Source organism: Lagopus leucura, unplaced genomic scaffold, assembly GCF_019238085.1.
Source record: "Lagopus leucura isolate 7727_CA_CO unplaced genomic scaffold, USGS_WTPT01 Super-Scaffold_73, whole genome shotgun sequence".
NCBI lineage: Eukaryota > Metazoa > Chordata > Aves > Galliformes > Phasianidae > Lagopus > Lagopus leucura.
This window is the reverse complement of record NW_024962252.1, coordinates 7617979-7638226: the sequence shown is the minus strand read 5'-3', so window position 1 is coordinate 7638226 and position 20248 is coordinate 7617979. Positions and strand designations below refer to the sequence as shown.

At 38.2% G+C, this 20248-nt stretch overlaps 1 protein-coding gene across 1 annotated transcript in view; it reads right to left on the bottom strand.

Moving 5' to 3' along the window:
* NOL10 (nucleolar protein 10) overlaps window positions 1–19944 on the bottom strand; it is a 46096-nt gene extending 26152 nt beyond the window's left edge. The window contains exons 1-13 of the mRNA XM_042888363.1: window positions 19856–19944; window positions 19470–19515; window positions 18209–18307; window positions 17528–17605; window positions 15730–15767; window positions 12467–12603; window positions 11669–11734; window positions 10146–10206; window positions 9556–9641; window positions 9213–9291; window positions 7740–7889; window positions 5366–5432; window positions 1788–1840 (exon numbers count right to left, since the gene is read on the bottom strand). Coding sequence (XP_042744297.1) covers window positions 1788–1840; window positions 5366–5432; window positions 7740–7889; window positions 9213–9291; window positions 9556–9641; window positions 10146–10206; window positions 11669–11734; window positions 12467–12603; window positions 15730–15767; window positions 17528–17605; window positions 18209–18307; window positions 19470–19515; window positions 19856–19921 — 1026 coding nt within the window. The 5' untranslated portion in view covers window positions 19922–19944. The remainder of the gene's footprint in view (window positions 1–1787; window positions 1841–5365; window positions 5433–7739; window positions 7890–9212; window positions 9292–9555; window positions 9642–10145; window positions 10207–11668; window positions 11735–12466; window positions 12604–15729; window positions 15768–17527; window positions 17606–18208; window positions 18308–19469; window positions 19516–19855) is intronic.
* Window positions 19945–20248: the final 304 nt, after the last annotated feature.

Sequence of the window (20248 nt, the reverse complement as noted above, 5' to 3'; positions counted from 1 at the left end):
TTTATGTTTGCAGTTAATGTCTGTTGGGTATAATCTTAGATCTAATACAGAGTGTTTACACTTCTTAGCTAAAAACTCCATATTCAGTTTTAGAAACATAAATACAACATTCAGAGTGGATTCAATGAAAGTGGTATCTTTTGAAAACAGGTTTTGCTTTTTTTTTTTTTACAGTCTGTGCAAAGAATCAAAATAATGCTGACTAGAACAAATTCTAACAACATTCACTGCTAGTGACAAATCAAGGAAATGAAACTTTTTCTTTGCTCAGTAGCAAGATTGAATATGAACCACTAACATGCTATAGTGGTAGTGTTTAATCATGCACACCTGAGGACAAAACAAAAATCTCAATGAACAATTTTCAGTGAGAAGCTGAACCCTAGCCTTAGCAACAGAAAGAATGTGCTTTTTTTGTTTTCCATCCGAATTATTTAGATGCAGCAACCAGTCAATTTAAGTTTTAAAAACTGAAGAGACTCTGAAAATGTGAGAGTTTGCCTTCTCCAACCCACTAATTAAAAAGCAGATAGGTAAAAAAGGCTTGGAGACCTACTCCTGAAACCTCTACCTACTGATAATATGTGGTCTAAAACAGAAAATACTTCTTGTCCCTCTGCCCCTTGTTACCTAAAGCATGGAACAGCTCCAGAAAGTGGTTAGAATTCAACAAATAAGACAATTAAGTGATTAGAATTCAAGAAATAGACAATTTACCACCCCTGAAACAATCTCACACAAACAACACACAGAAACCTTATGTATAAAATTCTACATTTCTTCAGATGCAAAAATCTGACAACACAGCTTGGTACAAGCAGTGTACAGAATAATTCAGGGGAGTTACTACTGGAGTTACACATGTATATGTAACATGTATACAGTGTATGTTCCACAATGGAAAAAGCAACCTAGTGAATCTATGAATCTGCTCTAAAGGGCAGAAAAATAAAAGAAAATTAAAATTGATCTCTAAAGATCAATAGTTTGTCCAAAATGTGAAGAAAGTGATTTAGGGGGAGGCGTATGTAATTTTTAAGCTCAGTATGCCCTTCTGCCTGGAACATCCATACATACACCCCAGTATTCAACTCCTACCAGGCCAAGAACACCTAGTGACAGTACTGTAGAATCAACAGTAAAACTAGAGAGAAATGTGGTGCAGTTCGCAGACACCCAAAGAGCTGCTGTTGAGTCTCCCTGAAACCTGCAGGAAAATGCCCAGTTATCAGGTGAGCCTTTTGAGAGAAGAGCTCCACACTGGGCACTGAACAGAAGCTACTGCTAACAACCATACACAAAACCACGCAGTAACACATCCTTGTCAGAAGAGAGAATAATATTTACTGCCATGACTACGTCACTATGTACTACAAACTGAAGACATTTATGAAATATTTCCCAACAGAGCAAAACCATCACCTCAAAAGTAAGCTATACAGTCCCTACTTAGGAATTCTCTTCTGACTGGCTATCAAAAACATTTGGCTTCTTTTTTCCACATCAAAGCTCTACCTGCATTTATTACCACCACTTGCCAGGTTTGGAATCAGTAGGAAAAGACAAATTACAAGCTGTTTTGTTTGCTTGTTTGTTTGTTGTGGGTTTTAATTAATTCAACATAGTACATGAATAGATTAGGGTTAGATTAAATGCACTTTATCATGAGAAATCAGAGAATGTAGACATGAATTTGCAGAAATCATTTTCTGACATGACAACATGAATGGCACCAAACTACTGACAGATTTACAGGAGTAGTATCAGTAACAACTTGTATTACTTACTGGCATATAATAGATATTCATTCTAGGGGCTTCATTGGCAGTCATTAGCATTCCTAAAAAGAGATTTCCACAATAAAAAATATCAGTCACAAGAGGACAGCTCTTACTTTTAAATACACACACACATATACTTGAAGTATTTAATTCACAAGAAGTGGATTGTACACAGGACTAAGGAAAGAAAAGCCTGATAGCAGTGCAATTAATCAAGTGTTATTTCCTATATATTCATGCCCTTTGTACTCTATCTTAGCTCGGCATCACTAAGCAACACTAAGCTCTAACAGCTATCAGACTATCAATTTTCTTAACAAATTGAAATAGTTCATCTCGTGACACCGTCCAGAACAAATTCAGTTTGCCTTACATTTAAAATCTACTTTGGGCACAAACTAACACAAGCGAGGGGCTGGGTTTTGTTTTACTATTTTCAAGCACATATTTATAGTCTAGTCATAAATCATAATAAGGTCTGCTGCTTTACTCATATTTCATCTTGGGAAATCAACAGGAGATTGTCAGCAGGAGAGACAGGATACTGTGGTTTCAAATCAAAGTGGTGTTAGTCTGGTGGGGAGAGCAAAATCTGAAATCTCAATGAATTTTCCTAAAGAACGCTGCGAATAAGGGTTGCAAACACTTTGAATAGAAAAAAAAACTACTGTAAAATCCATGAAAAATTTGCAACTGTCACAGGAATATGGATACATTCAAAATGAGAAATACCCCCAAGTTTGCTCTAGATAGGAGTTAGTAAGGACATCTGGCGTATACTTGTTTATTTCAGTTCTGACTTTCCAACGTAGCTGATCACTATGTAATACATGAAGACAGAGCATGAAGAACAAAAGAGCAATCAAGTTAGATAACATTCTGATCTTGAAGTAACACATGCCACTGAGACTATGAATAAATGGGGCAGTTACCACACACCTGGAGGGCAGAAATATAATTTACACCCAACTACAGGAACACAATTAACATGGGTGGAGTAATCCTTCCTACCTAATCCTTTTATTAAAAACACACAATGCAGCTGGACTCTTAATATCAGAAAAAAAGGGGGCTTGCTTTCCTGGCAGAGGAAGACATTTGTGAAAGCTCAGTCAGCAAACTGAGGCTTAACACCAAATCTGGAAGGAGTTGCAGGCAACTGAAGGAAAGAAGAATTCCCGGTGTATTTTTCACAGATGATGTGCTCCCTTGGTATATCAGCATGCTCACTGCTACTACAGGAGGCAAAGCATTTCTCCACTGACTGAGTATGAATCACTACAGATAAAACGACAGAAATTAATTCTGCAGGTGCTTCAAAGATGACAGCAAAGGGAAAGACTCCTCTTTGAGAGTCTTCCACTACTAATTAAAGGCGGGAAACTGCCTTCAGAAGAGTACAAGGGCGTGTACTAAGGGGGAAATACAGAAATAAAATTAAAAAAAAAAGGGAACAACTCCATGAAAGATGTCTGTGTGCACTTTCATCATTTCAGCCTGTTAGTTCTAAACAATTTTTACAAGAAGGACCACACCCAATCGAGCTACACAGCAGTCTGCTTTGATCACTTTGAAAGGGAAGTAAATGAGAACTGCTCTTTCACGGAAGTAGTTTTTTAAGACTGTCCTTAGAAAGGACACTGACTGTCCTTAGTGATCAACTATATGGTATCACTGATTTAAAGGAATGAAAATGTGAATATGAAGCAGTCGTAAATGGGAGAAGCAGTTTTAGAAAAACTAAAGTTCCTACAGTTTCTACTTGTGAAGAAAAAAATAATAATTTGGAATGACTGAAACTGTTGCTACCTTCCACGGTCTAAAACACAGCTTGAATACTGCCAGTAGTACAGTAAGATTACAAACAGAAAAGGTAGAAGTAAAACCTCTAGAAATACTAGGCATCAATTTTCTCAAAAGAAGAGCCTTCTAAAAAGTAGGTTCAATAATTTCTCATTCATGACATTTCTGATACTATTCTCTTCCAGTTTGAAACAAAACCTGCGAGTTTCTCATGAGAGAAATTCTGAGTTTTGGCCCATGTGAGTGAGATAGAATAAGGAAAAAGTGTTTTGTTTCACATGACAGCAAACAGTAAAGCTTTTCTAAGTGAATAAGAGAGGATAAGAGTTAGATTACAGTATGGATTTTCTCAGCATTCACTTCAAATTAAGTACAAGAGCACATATTGGGCAAAGGTTGTGTGATTTCCTGTGCCTTGCCAGCTCCTAAACGTCCAGGTGTGCCCTGGGAGTGCTGGGACCCCATGACAACACCGAGCTACAGCCATACTGGCATTTACGTGTCACTGCCTCTCCTGGCTTTCCACAACTGCAGTACTGGTATGACTGGAAGTACTTCCTTCAAACGTTCATACTTGAAACTCTATCAGTGAATTAGTGTCAGGCATCTTAAATTTTGCTATCCTCTTCAGCGCTCAGGAAAACCCAGCCCAATTGCTTGTACTGGAAGACCACTCTGTTTCAGAGGGGCAGAATCCTGTGCGTTAAGACAGTGAGCTGACATTTGCATTAGCAGGATCCTGCAGACCTTATAATGTTGTTGCTACATACAGTCAAAAATGCCTGCTGTCTCAGCAGAGCTCAATATGCAAGTGTTCATCTTTAAAAAAAAAAAGAGATTCTTAACTGAAGTTGGCAGAAAAGACAAGATAAGTTTTAACTCGTTAGAAATCTCAAACTCCCTTATCTACAATCTTGAGTCGAGCAGTTAGTATGATTCAAAATCCAAGTTGCTCTGTGTTCACTGCTACCTCTCTAAAATTAAGATAATAGTACAGTTTGCAACACAGGCATTTTCCGATCAAGAACTTTGTCCTCTGCCATCCTACACGCCATGATGTTTCTTTCACCTTTTCGAGTGCTGCTTTCTGAAGAGAAAGTGTTTATCATGCACTAGTTAAGAACTAAGCAACTATGGGAAAAACTAAGGTCAGCTGCAGTCTATCTAAAGCACACGTGCACATTCAACCACCATTCTGTAAAATATTTTTTCTCCCATGAATTAGGATCTGGAAACAGGTTAAAAGTGGCCCTTTTTTGACCTTGAAACACAATGTTATGAGACGCACCAAATCTGAGAAGTCACAAAAAGCATGCAAACCTGTGGACTCCCCTGTGCTTAAAAACAAAAGTGTTCTTTCTTAAGAAGGACACAGCGAGTACTGTACTTAAAAACAGGAAAGATCAAATGGTCGTAAACATTTGTAAAAATCTGTAAATTTGTTGAAAGAGGTTTTTTTTTTCCCAGCTCTAGAAAGTACACTCATCTTACACAAAAGGACAAAGTTCTTTTTCTTATGAGATATTTAAGATACTTGGAAAGGCAAAAGTCAGTCACTCAGTTGAAAGTACAGCAGATTCTAACTGCTGAGAGTCTTAATTTGATTTAATGCAGATGCAGAGCAAACAATGACATTAACTAGCAAGTAACTATTTTTCCTAGCTGCATAATAAGAAGTAAAGGAGACCTAATTTGTATCACTTAAATTAAAGAAAGGCAACGTTATGGACTAACACACTTTCCTTTTTGAATTACATATGACATAAATACAGATAACATACCAGAATTTGGATAAAGACAGACATCATTGATATCATATTCTGGCTCCATTGAAGTAAATATCTTCCCCTGTAATTGAAGGAAGATAATGCATTATAAAGAATTCCAAACAGTACAGTTAAATATAGTAAATCTAAAGATCATTACTAGCTATTATAGAAGCTAAGGATGATAGAGTAAAGATAGCACAGAGTTTGCAGAACAATATAATGTTAGAAAAGTATCTGAACATAACATAGAAACTCAGTATTGCATTCTGTCTCTGATCAGGTCTTTTAAGCATAGCCCACAGGTTACTGAGGACACTGCAATGTACAGTGGCACTTCTTAGTTCATAATTCTGTGCTGAAAAGATACACCAGTTTCACTTCATTTTACTTAATGCGAAAAGAGGATGAAGGCCACAAGTTCCTGGCACATTGCCTCATTTTGTTCAAGTCTGAACATGGTAATCTTAAACCTTCTCATTTTGCTAAGTGTATTATCCGAAATGATGGATTGGGAGTGGAATTTGATTGTGCAGTTTGGTACCTCCAGCCTGCCCACATCTACTTAGAATGAAATATGGCTTGGCACTTTATTTGTAACTTAGAAACTCAGTATTAAAGAGGTCTAAGCACAAGATAAAAATAATAAAAGCATCCACTAGTATGCAGTTCAGCACAGTAATGAAGTTATTTGAGAAAACGGTAAAAGCAGGAAACAAGATTTTCAAAAATTCAAAAAGAATTGGAACAGAGTCTGAAAAATCCAGACAAAATACAGGTGCTCTTGTAAGCCAAGACACAAGACAGCCAGTTGAAGAAGTGTGTCTAAGAACTGGGCCACAGAATACGAAGCATGAGAGTACATGCCTACACGGTTCTAAATGAGCGACAGGAACAGAGCAAATTTTCATCCTATTCCTCTTTTCTCTTTCCCTGCAGCAATCCCACCTACCTTTCTGGGCCCTTCCTTTCCCACCCAGTTATATGCTGGTACCCCACCCATCCCTGGTCTCTCCCCGATGATTAATAAGAGTCCTCCCCCACCCCAGTCTTAGCAGACAAAAGCCTCACGCTCCCCACCCCAAGGCACGTCTCAGCATGGGGCTATTCTGGTATCAAAGCCATATGCTCTCCACCCCACAGTCTGCCTCTGCAGTTGGTTCCCAGCCAGAGATAGTCAGGAACCAACATCTGGGAGAGGTGGAGCCAGCTGGAACACACTCTAGGAAAGAGTCCAAAGCTATCTTTGCCTTCCAGCGCTAAGAAACCCTCCCTTTTCCCACTGCAGAGGCCACCTGACAAACCTTGCACTGTTAAATTCTCAGTGAGGAAAATCTCTATACCTAGGAAAAATGGAGAAGGGCCATTGCAGATGTTTTAAATAATAGACAATAAATTATTTGCCTTTTTAAACAATAAAAACTAACTGAAGGGCTTAAAAAAATTGCTTGCAATCACAGAAAAAAAAAAAAAAAGGGCTGTTGAAAGTTCATGAAGAAATACAATAGAAAAATGGCTGCCTGAAATAGTTAGAAAATAAGTGCCTCTAAACTACTGTAACTGCTCTTGATATGTTTCATTACGAAGCCAAAAAAATCATAGATACAGAACGGAGCAAGTTTTTTAGAAGGAATACAATGACTAAAGATAGCCTCTTTGACCAAATCAAGTTACAGTACAACTGGAGCCAATCTACAGGATAATGTATTTTGTACAAGCTGCGTCGACAGAAAGACAAGAAAAAAAATTGCATAATGTAAGAAAAGAAAGTCTTACAGTAATTAGATTGCAACTTTGCCTATAGGTGCAAAAGACAGGGATAAAGATGTTGTCTCTTACGACATAATCCATTAATACACCATAATGCACACTGTTACTTGGATCTTGGCATAATATCTGCCTCAAAATTCCTTTAAGTTCCTGTAAAAGTAAGAAGCACTTGATTTTAATACTTCATAAACTAACTGATCTACATTTGAAGCTAGCTCTCCTTTGAGCAGAGAACTGGAATGACTAATTTTTCTCTGTAGTGGATGTTCACGGTCCACTTAGAGAAATACACACACCAAGGCAATGGCTGAGATTCCACTTTTTGTGTTCAAATCCTTCTACTGAAAAAAGCATCATCAGCAGACATACACAAACAGATTAAACAAACAAACAAAAAAACACCAAGACTGTACTTTTATACCTGACAGGCTATTGAATACCTTCCCAGATGCAGGGTTGCTTAGCCACACAAGGAAAAATGTTATGTAAATTACGACACATTAGAAACCCAACTTCCTACTTCAGATTTCAACTTTATTACTCAAATTGCACAATAGATAAAAAGAAAAAAGAAAAAAAAAAGGGAATGATACAAACGCAGCAACAGAAAAGCACTTACGGTATCTTTGTTCCACATCTTTATGATTCTAGAATCTGCAGAGATTATTAAATCCAACTGTTGCTGAAACTGAATTGACTTAATAGGCATTCCATACTGGTGATCTTTGACTATCAGTGGGTTACTAGACCGAAGGTCATACAATAAAACCTTGAGGAATAAAAGACAGATCAATTTTTCAATATTTTAAGGTTAAGAGGTAGTCAAACTAGGTCTTCATTATTGATTTAACTCAACTTGAGACTTTTTTGTTTGTTTTCCATAAATAAATCCTCTCAAGTTCTGAAAATGATTAAGTAAGCCCATTTTACTCTGACAATGTATTTTAACCACAAAATCTTTTAGTTTAATTGGAAAAATTAAATTTGCATTCAAGAGTTTACTATCTTTCTAAAGTCTTTTTTCATTTCTATTGAAATTAAAATTGAAAAAAATGAAATGTTTTCAAGGCACTCTCAGTAGTTTTAAATCATTAATACTGCACTTTCACATTCTTGTACTATTCATAGAATCAAAGAATCACCAAGGTTGGAAAAGACCCACAGGATCACCCAGTCCAACCATCCACCAATCACCAGTAGTTCTCAATTCTTACTCAGAAGGTTTAAGTCTTCAGATTCCTTCCCAGAAACCTTCAGATTCAGTACCCCTTTCACTCAGAAAAACAACAGGGAGCGCAATTAATTTTTTAGAGAAGTGGTGAGCACAGGCTGTCTTACAGAAATATGCATTTTTTTATCTAAAAAATCTCCAATGGAATCTCTGAAAAAACCTTAAATTTATCTCACATGTATGAATACTAATAATTTGAGGGAAAAATGTTACCAATTTGTTTAGCTCAGATTATAAATATATCTCCAGTAAAGCTTGTATGTCACATATAATAGCATTATTACAAGCACAATTCTTACATGTATGACTGTCTCCAAAAAGTAGTTTTCTTAACCCATTAAAGGATCACTAAAGGCAGACCAAAATTTCCTCACACTCTACTTGATGACTAGCATGGAAACAACGAATAAATGAATCAAAGTGATGCTTCATAGGATAGGACAAAAAAATTCCAACACATTAGTTGAAAAGCAATAATTCTGCTTGTTTAGCTGCAATCAAAATAAGGTAAGAGCATATGTATTGCACTGAGACAGTACTGAGAGTCTCAGAAAGAGGTAACTTCCTCACAAAACTGATTCTTAAGTCTTAAGAAAACCACAAAGATTGAAATTTTATAGTATGCAGATCGGAAGTTGCGATGATATTAAGTCAACCCTTCAGTACTCTGAAGAACAGGATCGTTTAACAAATCAATTTGCAGCTTAAGAATGACTGTTACTGCTCCATACACGTCATTTACAGTCTTAGAAATACTTGTACTATTGTGTATTGCATTAAGTGCACTCAGTGTACAATAGACCTGGACTGACAACTGCAAGAGGATCTTCTAAGAAGTGTTGTAGAAGGAGTTAAGACTACCTGCCCAGTAGATGTTCCAACAGCCATATTCAAAGCTCCATCAAATTTCAGCGCTGAAATAGATGGCAAACAATCCACCCTGCAAAGCACAATTCTTAAAGTTAGATGTTCTCTCTCTAAACAATGCAAAAAATGATGTTAAAAATAGCTAGAATAATAGTGTAAATTATTCAGACATACCACACATAAGGAGCTACTTGATAACTAAGAAAACCTTACACTAGAAATGAGATGGCAGTGGGCACTGTAAGGCCAAGTGGGAACTGTTTTTAGAAAAACTTCTCAAGACAAACAAACAAAAACCACCAGAAGAATGGCCTTTGCAAAGGTAGCCTTTACTCACTCTGTATCTGCTGTCACACTGCTTAAAGCACAATCCAGCAGCCCAACTCGATTTCGAGTTCTAGGATCCCAGCATTCCACTTTACCCTAAAGAGTTTAGAAAATATATTTTAAGTTTATGCAACAAATATAAGATACAGTGAAAGTCTTTAAATAAAATTATGAATTCTTTTTATCTATGAGTAATAAATCAAATTTCCTACAACAAGAGTTGTACTAATAAAGGCATACAAACTCCACACATTTCATGTGTATTTAAAACAAATGTTCTCTGAATCAAAATGGTTAACACTAGATTTCCCAAGTGGGCACACAGGCCTGCTAATTTCAACTGATAGTTACATTCTCAAGCAAGATAACACTGTTTTCTCTCATCTGCAAAATCTCACATATCTCAGCAAGCAAGATATTTCAGAAATTATACCTGCACACCACTCTAAGTCTTCCTGTTTAACAGATCTATACTTAATACAGCAAACAAGATCAGATTACTTAAGTTCCTGTCATGATTCCTTCTTATCCTCACGCAAACTAATACAAAAGAGATACAAACACTGCTGCCCTTTTCATAGAAGGAATGCAAACATTTACCTCAGCTGTCCCTGTAGCAAATAAGTAGTGTACAGGATTGATGTCACAAACATTATTCTCTCTAAAACAGAAAAAAGAACAAGTTTAACGACTTCAGAATAATGTAACTAAAAAGGTTTCTGTAATCACATATACCGTTGTTCAGTCTGGAAAAGCAAAAGCGGTGAGTGGGGGGAGGGTGTATAAGTGGATGGCAAATTAATAGCAGCTTCCATACTTAAGGGGAGCTTACCAAGAATTTGGAGCTATCAGAGAAAATCAGAGACAGTGCTGATATCTTGAGATGGGTGAGGTTCCAACTGGATGTAAGGATATTTTTATGCCTTGAGGGCACCTCATCTTTGGAACCGGTTGCCAAAAGCAGCTTTGGAATTTCTATCCTCAGTCTACAAAAACCCCTGGGAAAACTCATCTGAATTCAGGACTGGCCAAGCTTTGAGCATCAGACTGGGCTCAGGGTCTCTCCAACCTCAGTGATCCTACAGTCTTCTTCCCAATCCCACCACTTACCACCAAGTCTTGCCATATTGCTCTGCTCCTCTGTATTCTTAACTCAGTTACATCAAAAGGTCTTCCTGATTACACCTTTGGAAGCTTACATCTCCAGCATATTCTGATGAACAGCCTGTCTACTCTTTCCTGCTCCAAGTACCCTAATTCTCAACTGCTCAAGCTAGAACTCTGCACTTCTCTAACAACTCTTCCAAAATAGAAATGTCTCTCCTTAGACCCCTTATCTCGACTTCTTCTATTCTAAGAATGCTACCTATAATTCTATAATTCATCCAATTCCCCTGCCTTACAGGCTTTCCAAATCTTCAATTCTCATTTCTCTGATTCAGATTTTCACTCATGACTCAGCTCTGCTGCTCCAGGATTTTCCTTCCCTTCCCTCCCCAATGCTACTAGGTGTCTATAATTGTGCCCACCTAAATACTGCTATGCTCCTTAAGCTATCTGACCCACTGAGCCCCACCTGTGGTTCACCAACCAGTGACTTTGATGAGAAGAAGCCTGTTCTTCTCATCTGCCTCTCCCCACACAAAAGAAGCCCAGCTCCTGCTACTGCTATGGTTTTCAAAAGAATCAAACACATGCTGCTGATATTAAAAAAAAAAAAATCAATCAAACGAAAAAAAACCAGCACTCTTTGGGCTACTCCAAGAGTAGAAGGACAAAGACATGTCAGGGAAAGTACATACCCCGTGGGCAGGTTTCTATGTGATGGCTAAATTGAGTTGCAATGGCAAAGTTTGTATTTATTATATATATAAAATAAGTCTATATTAAGCAGTTTTAATTGAGTTTTCTTTGTGGATATTTTAAAGCATAAAAATTGTCACAAAGAATGACAGGACATAAAATTAAATAAAATGAGGTTCAAACTAGGCATACGTTGCTTTTCAATTCTACTTTAGTGTGTATTTGGGCAGTATTCAGATACAGTACTGATGGTGAGCATATTAGTAGTTTGGTTCCACCTGGTGGATGGAAGACAGACATCATACATTACAGTTACTTACGAAGCATCAGTTGGCAGGGAGTTCAGAAACCTTCCTTGTTCCAGATTTAGCCTGTATACTTCAGAACTACAAAGAAAAAACCACAATTACTTCTTTCCTATATACTGGAGAAAAGATAATTCTTTGAAAGAGTAGATAGCAGCAGGACAAGGGGAAATGGTTTGAAGTTGAGGGAGGGAAGATTCAGGTTGGATGTCAGGGGGAAATTCTTTACAGAGAGTGGTGAGGTGCTGGAACAGGCTGTCCAGAGAGGTTGTGATCCCTGGAGTGTCCCTGTGTCCCTGGAGGTGTTCAAGGCCAGGTTGGATGGGGCCCTGGGCAGCCTGGTCTGGTATTAAATGGGAAGACTGGTGGCCCTGCATGTGGTAGGGGAGTTAGAGCTTCATGATGCTTGAGGTCCCATCCAACCCTGGCCATTTTGTGATTCTGTGATAATGTGTATGTTCATCAAACATCACAGAATAGCTTCATAGAATCCTTAGTGTTGAAAGGGACCACCCAAGGCCATCTAGTCCTACTCCCTTGCAATGAAGAGGGACACCACAGCTAGCTCAGGCTGTCGAGGGAGGGCCTTCTCCAGCTTCACCCTGAAAGTCTCCACAAAAAGCTATTTTATTTTCCTTACTATTCATCACTTTTAAAACACAGTACACTGAATTGCACTGCTGACAACAAATTTACAAGTGCCTCAATCAAAAAATAAAAGTCTTAATGCAGGAAACTGAATTAATTTTGGACTTTAGTTCTTGGAAAAAATTCCTGACAGAAGTAAAACAAAATAATCCATTCAAACACTACCTTGATCCAACAAAATACAGGTCACATGATGGGTAGTGATAAGAGAAGTCTCTACCAAATTTTGGTATTCTTGTCCTGTAGTAATGTCCGTGTTGTGAATGAAACTCCACATATCTGTCACACTGCAAGAAGACAATCTGAAAATAAAATAGATAGAACTGAAATACAGAAGATAGAACTTGCCTCAGAAAACAAGCAGTGATTTTTCCAGGCTTGTATCAGTCTATCACAATCCACTTAAATACTTTCTACTAAAATGACAGAATTCATTCTCTATTCTCATTAGCCACAGCAATCTCTTTATTAAAGATAAAATGAATTGAAGGCACTAGAAAGCTAGATCGACATAGTAAATAACATAGCAAAACTCATATACATATAAATGAATTCCCATCACATTCATGCAGTACCTTAAGCCTTGCCCAGATACTATGGGATGCATTAAGCATCACTCTGGCCCAAAATCACTCTATGATGAAGGTAAACAATGACATGGATAATTACAGGTCAATAACTCACTCTAACGCTCAACTCTCTTTAGATTAGACTAGAGAGGTGCCAGTTTAGAATATGTGTAGCTGTATATCTTCACACAATAGTAAATCACTGAGATTCTAAATCTCCCCCTATTGTACTATGCTGCTATCTACATGAACAGTGAGCAGCTCAGGAAAGACAAAGTACAGTGGTTGTTTAGAAGTCATGTTTATTTACACTTTCTCCCTTTCCATGAGGTACATACAAAGCACTGACCTGGGTGACTACTTTATGCCTATTCAAGTCCTCTCTGTACTTCCCATTTTTCTAATTTCAGAAACTCCAGTGTTCCAACTTTTATTCAAGGGCTCACTCTCTTGAGATCCAGGATGAAAGTCAGGCATCACTTTTCACAAGTAATAATTACTATTTCATAGAAGATTACAGATGCAGCTGCACAGCTGATGCTATACAATGATGTTTTTCATACACAGCCCAATCTGCCCTTTGTGTGCTTAACTTCTTTATGTTTTTAACAGGAGGTTTACAACAAGCAAAGCTTTTTACTTCATTGTTTCAAACAATAACAACATCAAGTATTTTGTGATTTTGCAGTGACAATATTGAAATTTCTGTGTCTTCGTGTAGTTTAGAAGAAATCATGAGAACACAAAATTAAACCACATTTAACTGAAATTATGAGTATCACCTTGCTAGTTCACTATCAGTAAGCTACCAAGAAACTTTCTACCAGGAATAAGGAAGATACAGTTTGCTGAGTTCTCTTTTACTACCTCCAAAAAGATTTTATTTTCTAGTAGTTGACAAAAACAACTAAAGACAAACAAAAGCAGATATTCTGCTAACAACTATGTTACCTCTAGTAATTTTATGTCTTAAGCTACTTGAAGACAATTATGTTCTCTTTTATTAGAAAAGGATACAACTCAACTAGAAATCATGCTTGTTTTTCCTACGTAACTCTGAAAACCACAAGCTTGGGGTAGCAAAAGCATAGCCACTGGTGTGTGGTAAAAAAAAGGCAGAGGAAACACTTGCCATTTTGGAAAAGGCTACAGTAGAAGACACACCACTCTCCCCTAAGTCTAAAACTTAGTCCACGTCTAAATCTTGAGAGAGTGCAGAAACATAACTGACTTTACAGCTACAGACATGAGCAAAAGTGAACAGTATGCTCTGTGGAAACACAAATGAGCCTCAAAATGATACCTGACAAGGTTAGTGGGAGCAGACCGGGGAGGATATATTTTCATTTTTCTGCACAGTGCCCATGAAGCACTGTATCTAGAGCAGGGGCTCTCAATTCAAGAGGAATGTTGAGAACATCAACAAAGCCAAGCCAGATAAGGGATAGATGAAAAATCTGGATGAATCTGAGGTTGTTAGTGAGGCAAAGAGGACACTATGCAACAATCTAGAGGCAGCCTACAACTGAAACGCAGTTACAAAAATGACAGTCAAACTCACTGCAGTAGCAAAAATTTCAGGTTTGGGCAGGCTGGATAAGAAGGAAGAATTCTTTAGGAGGTGATCACAGAGCATTGGTCTTATATCGTGCAGGAAATGAACCCTCGATGTCTCCTTGTAAGGAATATTTTTATGATTCTAATCATTTCAAGTGCAATTTCTCAAATATTGTTCCCTCTGTGTCATATTTAAAATATTATAACTTTCTAAAATCAGTTTTCTTTCTAACAACTTAGGATGTTTTTGGAAAATACAATTGAAGATAACGTTGTCAAGGTTCAGTTTGAAATGCAGTACCAATTCCAGTTCAAAACACACATAAGCCTTATTGTTTGCTTGACCAGTCAGAGATGGGTGAACAATGAGAATACACTCCTCAGCCTTGCAAATAATTGCTTGGTCTTTACAACCAGAAGCAGGAGGCTACCCTACTATATCAGTCACTTCCTTCTTCTATTGAGTTCCACATTCCTGGAAAACTTGTAAGGGAAAACTTTGAAAAGCCTAGAGCCAGAAGGTGAGATAATGTGTCTGAAAGTATAAGACAAACCTGTATCAGTAATGCTAAAGTCTCTGAGGAAAAAAAAATACAATAAAAATTCAACTATTAACATGCTGTGTTCTAATGAAACCAGCAAAATTATGTGCTTAAATTTCCATATTTCATTTTTAGACTGAATACTCTGATGAATCAGCAAAGTTTATAGGAACAGGTAACATCTTTTATCACACCAAGTGCTGCGGCTGGAAAAAACACAAGATTTTGAGCCTGTTTCTGAGGGCCCTCAACAGAATTAGGAGTAATAATTGTACTGAGCCTGAAAAAGGCACACAGTTATAATAACTCAACTGTTTCCTCCAGATACAGCAACTCATAAACAAAACATGTTCCTTCTCTCCACAATTTCTGCCTCATTGATACACTTAGTTATCATTGCTGTAGCAAATCAGCCTAATTCAGCTGTAGGTACCCCATTTCTCAAAAAAGGTGCATGTTGGCTACTGTCAGCAATTATAACCAAATGTTACACTAGCAAGAACAACTAACTATGTTTTTCACGTTAGTTTGATCACAGGATAGCTGACTATTTGGAGCTTTTCTCTACAGCAGACAAAAGACTTTACAAGTGGTAAGGCAAATTACAGTACAAAGAGGCAAAGAAAACAATGCTTTAAAGGTACAAAAAAATATTTATCCTGTTTGTTTTTAAATAAAAAACTTTACTATATATGAAAATGTATTTTAATATACATATTACACAATTTTCTCATTTATACATTGAAAACATTAAACATACCTTTGAGTAATCATCTGATAAAATCTCAAATGTAACCACTAGAGGAGAGAACAAGAGAAGTTTAAGTTAACTAAGTAAGCAAATTTATTTGCAAACACTGGCACAAACCCTGAAAATAATATTTACTCTGATGCTAACCTTTAGCCATATAAGTGTTCCCCACAGGTGTCAGTGCATAACGCAGACATCGTGATAAAATCTTTAATTAGACAACATTATTTGCAAAATAATAAGTCACTTAAGAGAACCTTAGAAATTTATGAAGCATCTTATAATCTTTTTATCATTCTTGTATACTGGATATGCTCCTCAATGCAGTGCTCAAACGTGTATTTAGGAAAGTCTGATCAAATGCTTCTCAATGAGTGGGTGGTCCACGGTAAACCATCAAAGATGATAAGAATACCAGGGGATCTAATGTACTACACACATATCTTCAGACACAGCCTTTCTAAGGTTCAGCTTCCAGAGATTGAGCTTTGAAGGGCCCATAATCACAAACACAAAGGCTACTGATCAGTATGCTGAGGAGTTCAACAGAGACTCCAATTAGCTTTAAATAAGGCGAGTCCGGAACATTAGGGAGAAGCTGCTTCGCCTGAACTGTTTCCAATTAAATAAGGTAGGTTATTTAAGGTGACTCTATGATACAGTGCAAGTTAAACACATTTAAAAACCTTGCAACAAGAAGCCAGTTCAAAAAAATTAACTTTGAGCTCTAATTAACAGCAAGCATTTAGCACTACAATGACTCATATTCTGTTTCAAAGTGGGTCTCTCATGCCACGCCTTTCTTTCCCCAGCCTTCCTGACTCTCCCTCCTCATACTACTTGGTAGCACTGTCTCTACACCATACAAGATTCCTTGCAGTACTAAGGAATCAAATAACAAAACACCACTAAGCTCTATTTCCCTTTTCCTGACCTAATTCAATAGCATCGTTCTTTTTTGCTTTTTTTTACATAGCATATCAAAAATAGACCACTTCCATTTCTCACTAGTGATTCAATCTTGCACTATTCTGTGCTTTCTGTGCTCAGCCCCTCAGTTTCATTCACCTGTCTTCTGCCATTAGTCTCCAAAGAAAAAAACCAAAATAAACCCCCAACTCTATAGATCCCAAAACCTCCTCCCTCAGTCTAATTTCCAGCACATTCTCTCTTTCTCAGAGCCTGGATGGCTCCTTGCTCTCATCACCACAAAAGTTCTCCCTCCAAAATACTAGCAAACAATGTGAAACTGGGGCCTTTCCTATGTCTAATAATAATAATAATAATAATAAAGAAATACACAAAACAAATCAAGGAGTTCTCTTTAACTGACTGGGCTGCAGTGAGAAAACAAAAGAACTCATTTCAGTAAGAACGGAGCAACCCCAGAGCACTCTTCTACCTTACTGCTTCAGAGTGGGAAGACAACAGAAGGGAGAATTGCCTGCTGTAGCTATCTCTCTTTCTCTCTCTTTTTCTCTCTCTCTCCCCCTTCCTCTCTCCCTCTGACACACACAGCACTCCCCCTGTGAGAGCAGCAGCCTTCAGCCATGTCTCTCTCTGAGCTCCACACTTACTGGCTCAGAGCAGATCTTACTGTCTTCATACAGCTCCAAGAGAGGAAAGAACTTTACAGAAAAAAGAAGGAAAAATACAGAGGTGAAGACTGGTGAATTTTATTCTAGATTCCTCTGTTCCCCCAACATATAATCTGTCTCCTTAGAACAGGGAGATAAATTTCTGTTTGAGTCCAACCTGAACTGTAGACAAAAGATTTCTCCTACTAACAGCCACAGCTTATACTAACCTTCAGAATCTAAGCACCTTTCAAACTTCTGGGATAACTGGTAAGTATCATAGCAGCGGATCCTCGGTTTGTAAGTTCCTGAAAGAAGAATTTGACTTTTAACAAAACAATTGAACAAAAAGATAACACTAACACATTTTTTTTAAAATAGGATGTTTTATGTATACATTCTTTACTACTACTATGTTTCTGTGAATGGAGAAAGAGGCTTCTTAGTAACAGAACTTAACAACACCTTCCAGCGAGCGTGAAAGACCAAGCCTCCCTGTGGTATTAAGGCTAACTGAAGTATTCATGTTAGGATCTCACTTTGGCAGTTATGAAATGCAGCATTATCCTCTATCCTTTAAAAAAACACTCAGTGATACTCAGAAATTATTTAAACAACTTTATGAACACACTATAGTGTGTTTAGTTTATGAACACACTATAAAAACAAATAAGTTGTTGTTTTCATAGCACAGGTATTCTTCTAATACAGCTGAAAATTAAATGTTTCTCAACTTAAGTTCCAAGACAATCATTGCATCACATCTTAAAACTAGGCTTCCACGATAATGTTCAATGCTGCATTAAAGAAATAAAACAAAAACACCCTCTATCTTCTACCTGTCATATTCTGTGATAAAACATTACTAGTACTTTTGGCCTCTGCTACCAAGGGATCCTTAGTTAACTCACCAACTGCCATAATATACTGTCCATCTCTTGATACCTTAATCTTGGTGCTAACTGTGGGCATTTCAAAGTCTTGAATAAGTTCAATTCTTCTACGGATATCTACAAAGAAAAAAGAAATACTCATAAAGAAAAATTATTTGTAAAGCTAGTACTATTATTATCAGTCCAATACTGTAATGATTTCTTATGAAAGTACGTAAAGTTCACTGAATAAAACTGAATATTTTTAAAGGTATATCTTTGTCTTTAACACAGGCCAGGAGAGCAATGCAATACTCTAACGCTGAGAAGCCAGCTATCATCACCACACCAAATAGATCTCTGTCACAAGGCACTAACCATGTGATAATTATAACAGGCATTCACAAAAAGGTGACATATTCTACACAGCAAAGATGCATAACACATTCCATCACACTGTTACCTCCATGCCTATTTTTCAGTTGGCTGCTTTACACAATGCTCATGATGGTACGTAAATATTTCCTTTGATATTACAAATTTAGAGTAAAATTGAAAGGTTGAGGGAACTGGGCTTGTTTAGGGTGGAGAAGAGAAGGCTCCAGGGGAAACCTCATCATGGCCTTCCTGTACTTGAAGTAGACATATAAACAGGAGGGGGAACAACTGTTTACATGGGTTGACACTGATAGGACAAGGGGGAATGGTTTTAAACTGAAACAGAGGAGATTTAGATTAGATATTAGGAGGAAGTTTTTCACACAGAGGGTGGTGATGCACTGGAACAGGTTGCCCAAGGAGGTTGTGAATGCCACATCCCTGGAGGCATTCAAGGCCAGGCTGGATGTGGCTCTGGGCAGCCTGGTCTGGTGGCTGGTGACCTGCCCACAGCAGAGGGGTTGAAACTGGATGATCATTGTGGTCCTTTTCAACCCAGGCCATTCTATGATGATGATATGATAAATCACAAAGCTGGACTCTAAGCTCAGCTTAATAAATATACAGGGGTCTATAGCTAGATTTGATCATAAATATACGTTGGATGCATCCACCACACTTGTGTACAATCTACCATCTCCCAGTATTTAATGCCTAAAAATGATGCTGACAATGTTCTATCCACACAGCACTATATAGGAAACTAAAGTATGGCCTTCTAGCATTACGTATAGCTTTAAATTTGCATTTATGAAAACAAGTTGTGCACAATTTCCTCGTGTTAGCAAACTGCCTACTTCTGGAGTGGCAGATCAGATGTGTACAGCCTCATTCTGCTGAGGGCTGCGATGGGAAAACTCACCCACATCTTTCTTCTGTAATGCTCTTTTCTTCCTGTCTGAGAGCCACTGTAAGGAAACATATCAGTATTCACATTACAGCACATCTGCAGAATCACAGAACTGTTACAATCTAAGAAATCTGAAAAAAAGAGAGGTTTTTTTTTTTTTTTTTTTTTTTTTTTTTTTTTTTTTTTTTTTTTTTTCTGCCTGAAACATCACTTCTTTCTTCTTAATTGCATTCAAAATTCCAGTAGTACGCTCTGAGGTCCCTTCCACCCCAACCACCCTGTGACCCTACGAAAAAGAAGTCCGCAGAGCAGCTCGGCTCAAACGCCCGCCAGCTGCGGGGGCGCCCACGCGTCCCGCCGCCCCCTCACGGCTCCGTCCCACCCGAGCTGCCCCTCACCTCCGGGAGGCTCCTGCCGGCGCTCAGGCTGTAGATCTTCACTTCGTTCAGGCTGGAGACTTGCATGGCGAGCCCACACACCTCTTCCGGGCCGCAGGGGAAGCGGAAGGCAGGCTCGGCTCCGACCCGGCAGCAGTGTGCGCTGTACGGGCGGGGCTCCGGCTCCGGCTCCGGCTCCGGCTCCGGCTCCGGCAGCTTCCCGTTCCTGGACGGCGCCGAGCGTCGGCGGGCAGCGGGCCGGGGGTTGGGAGGGAGCTGTTAGATAAAATCGCGTTCTGCAGTGTTAAAGCTTAAAGGCCGCTGCATGATGCTATTTCAGGCGGGGCTCGGGCTGAAATCACAGAGTAGGAAGGAGCTGCTTGGGCAGACGTGGCTGAGGGGGTTCGTGTTCTT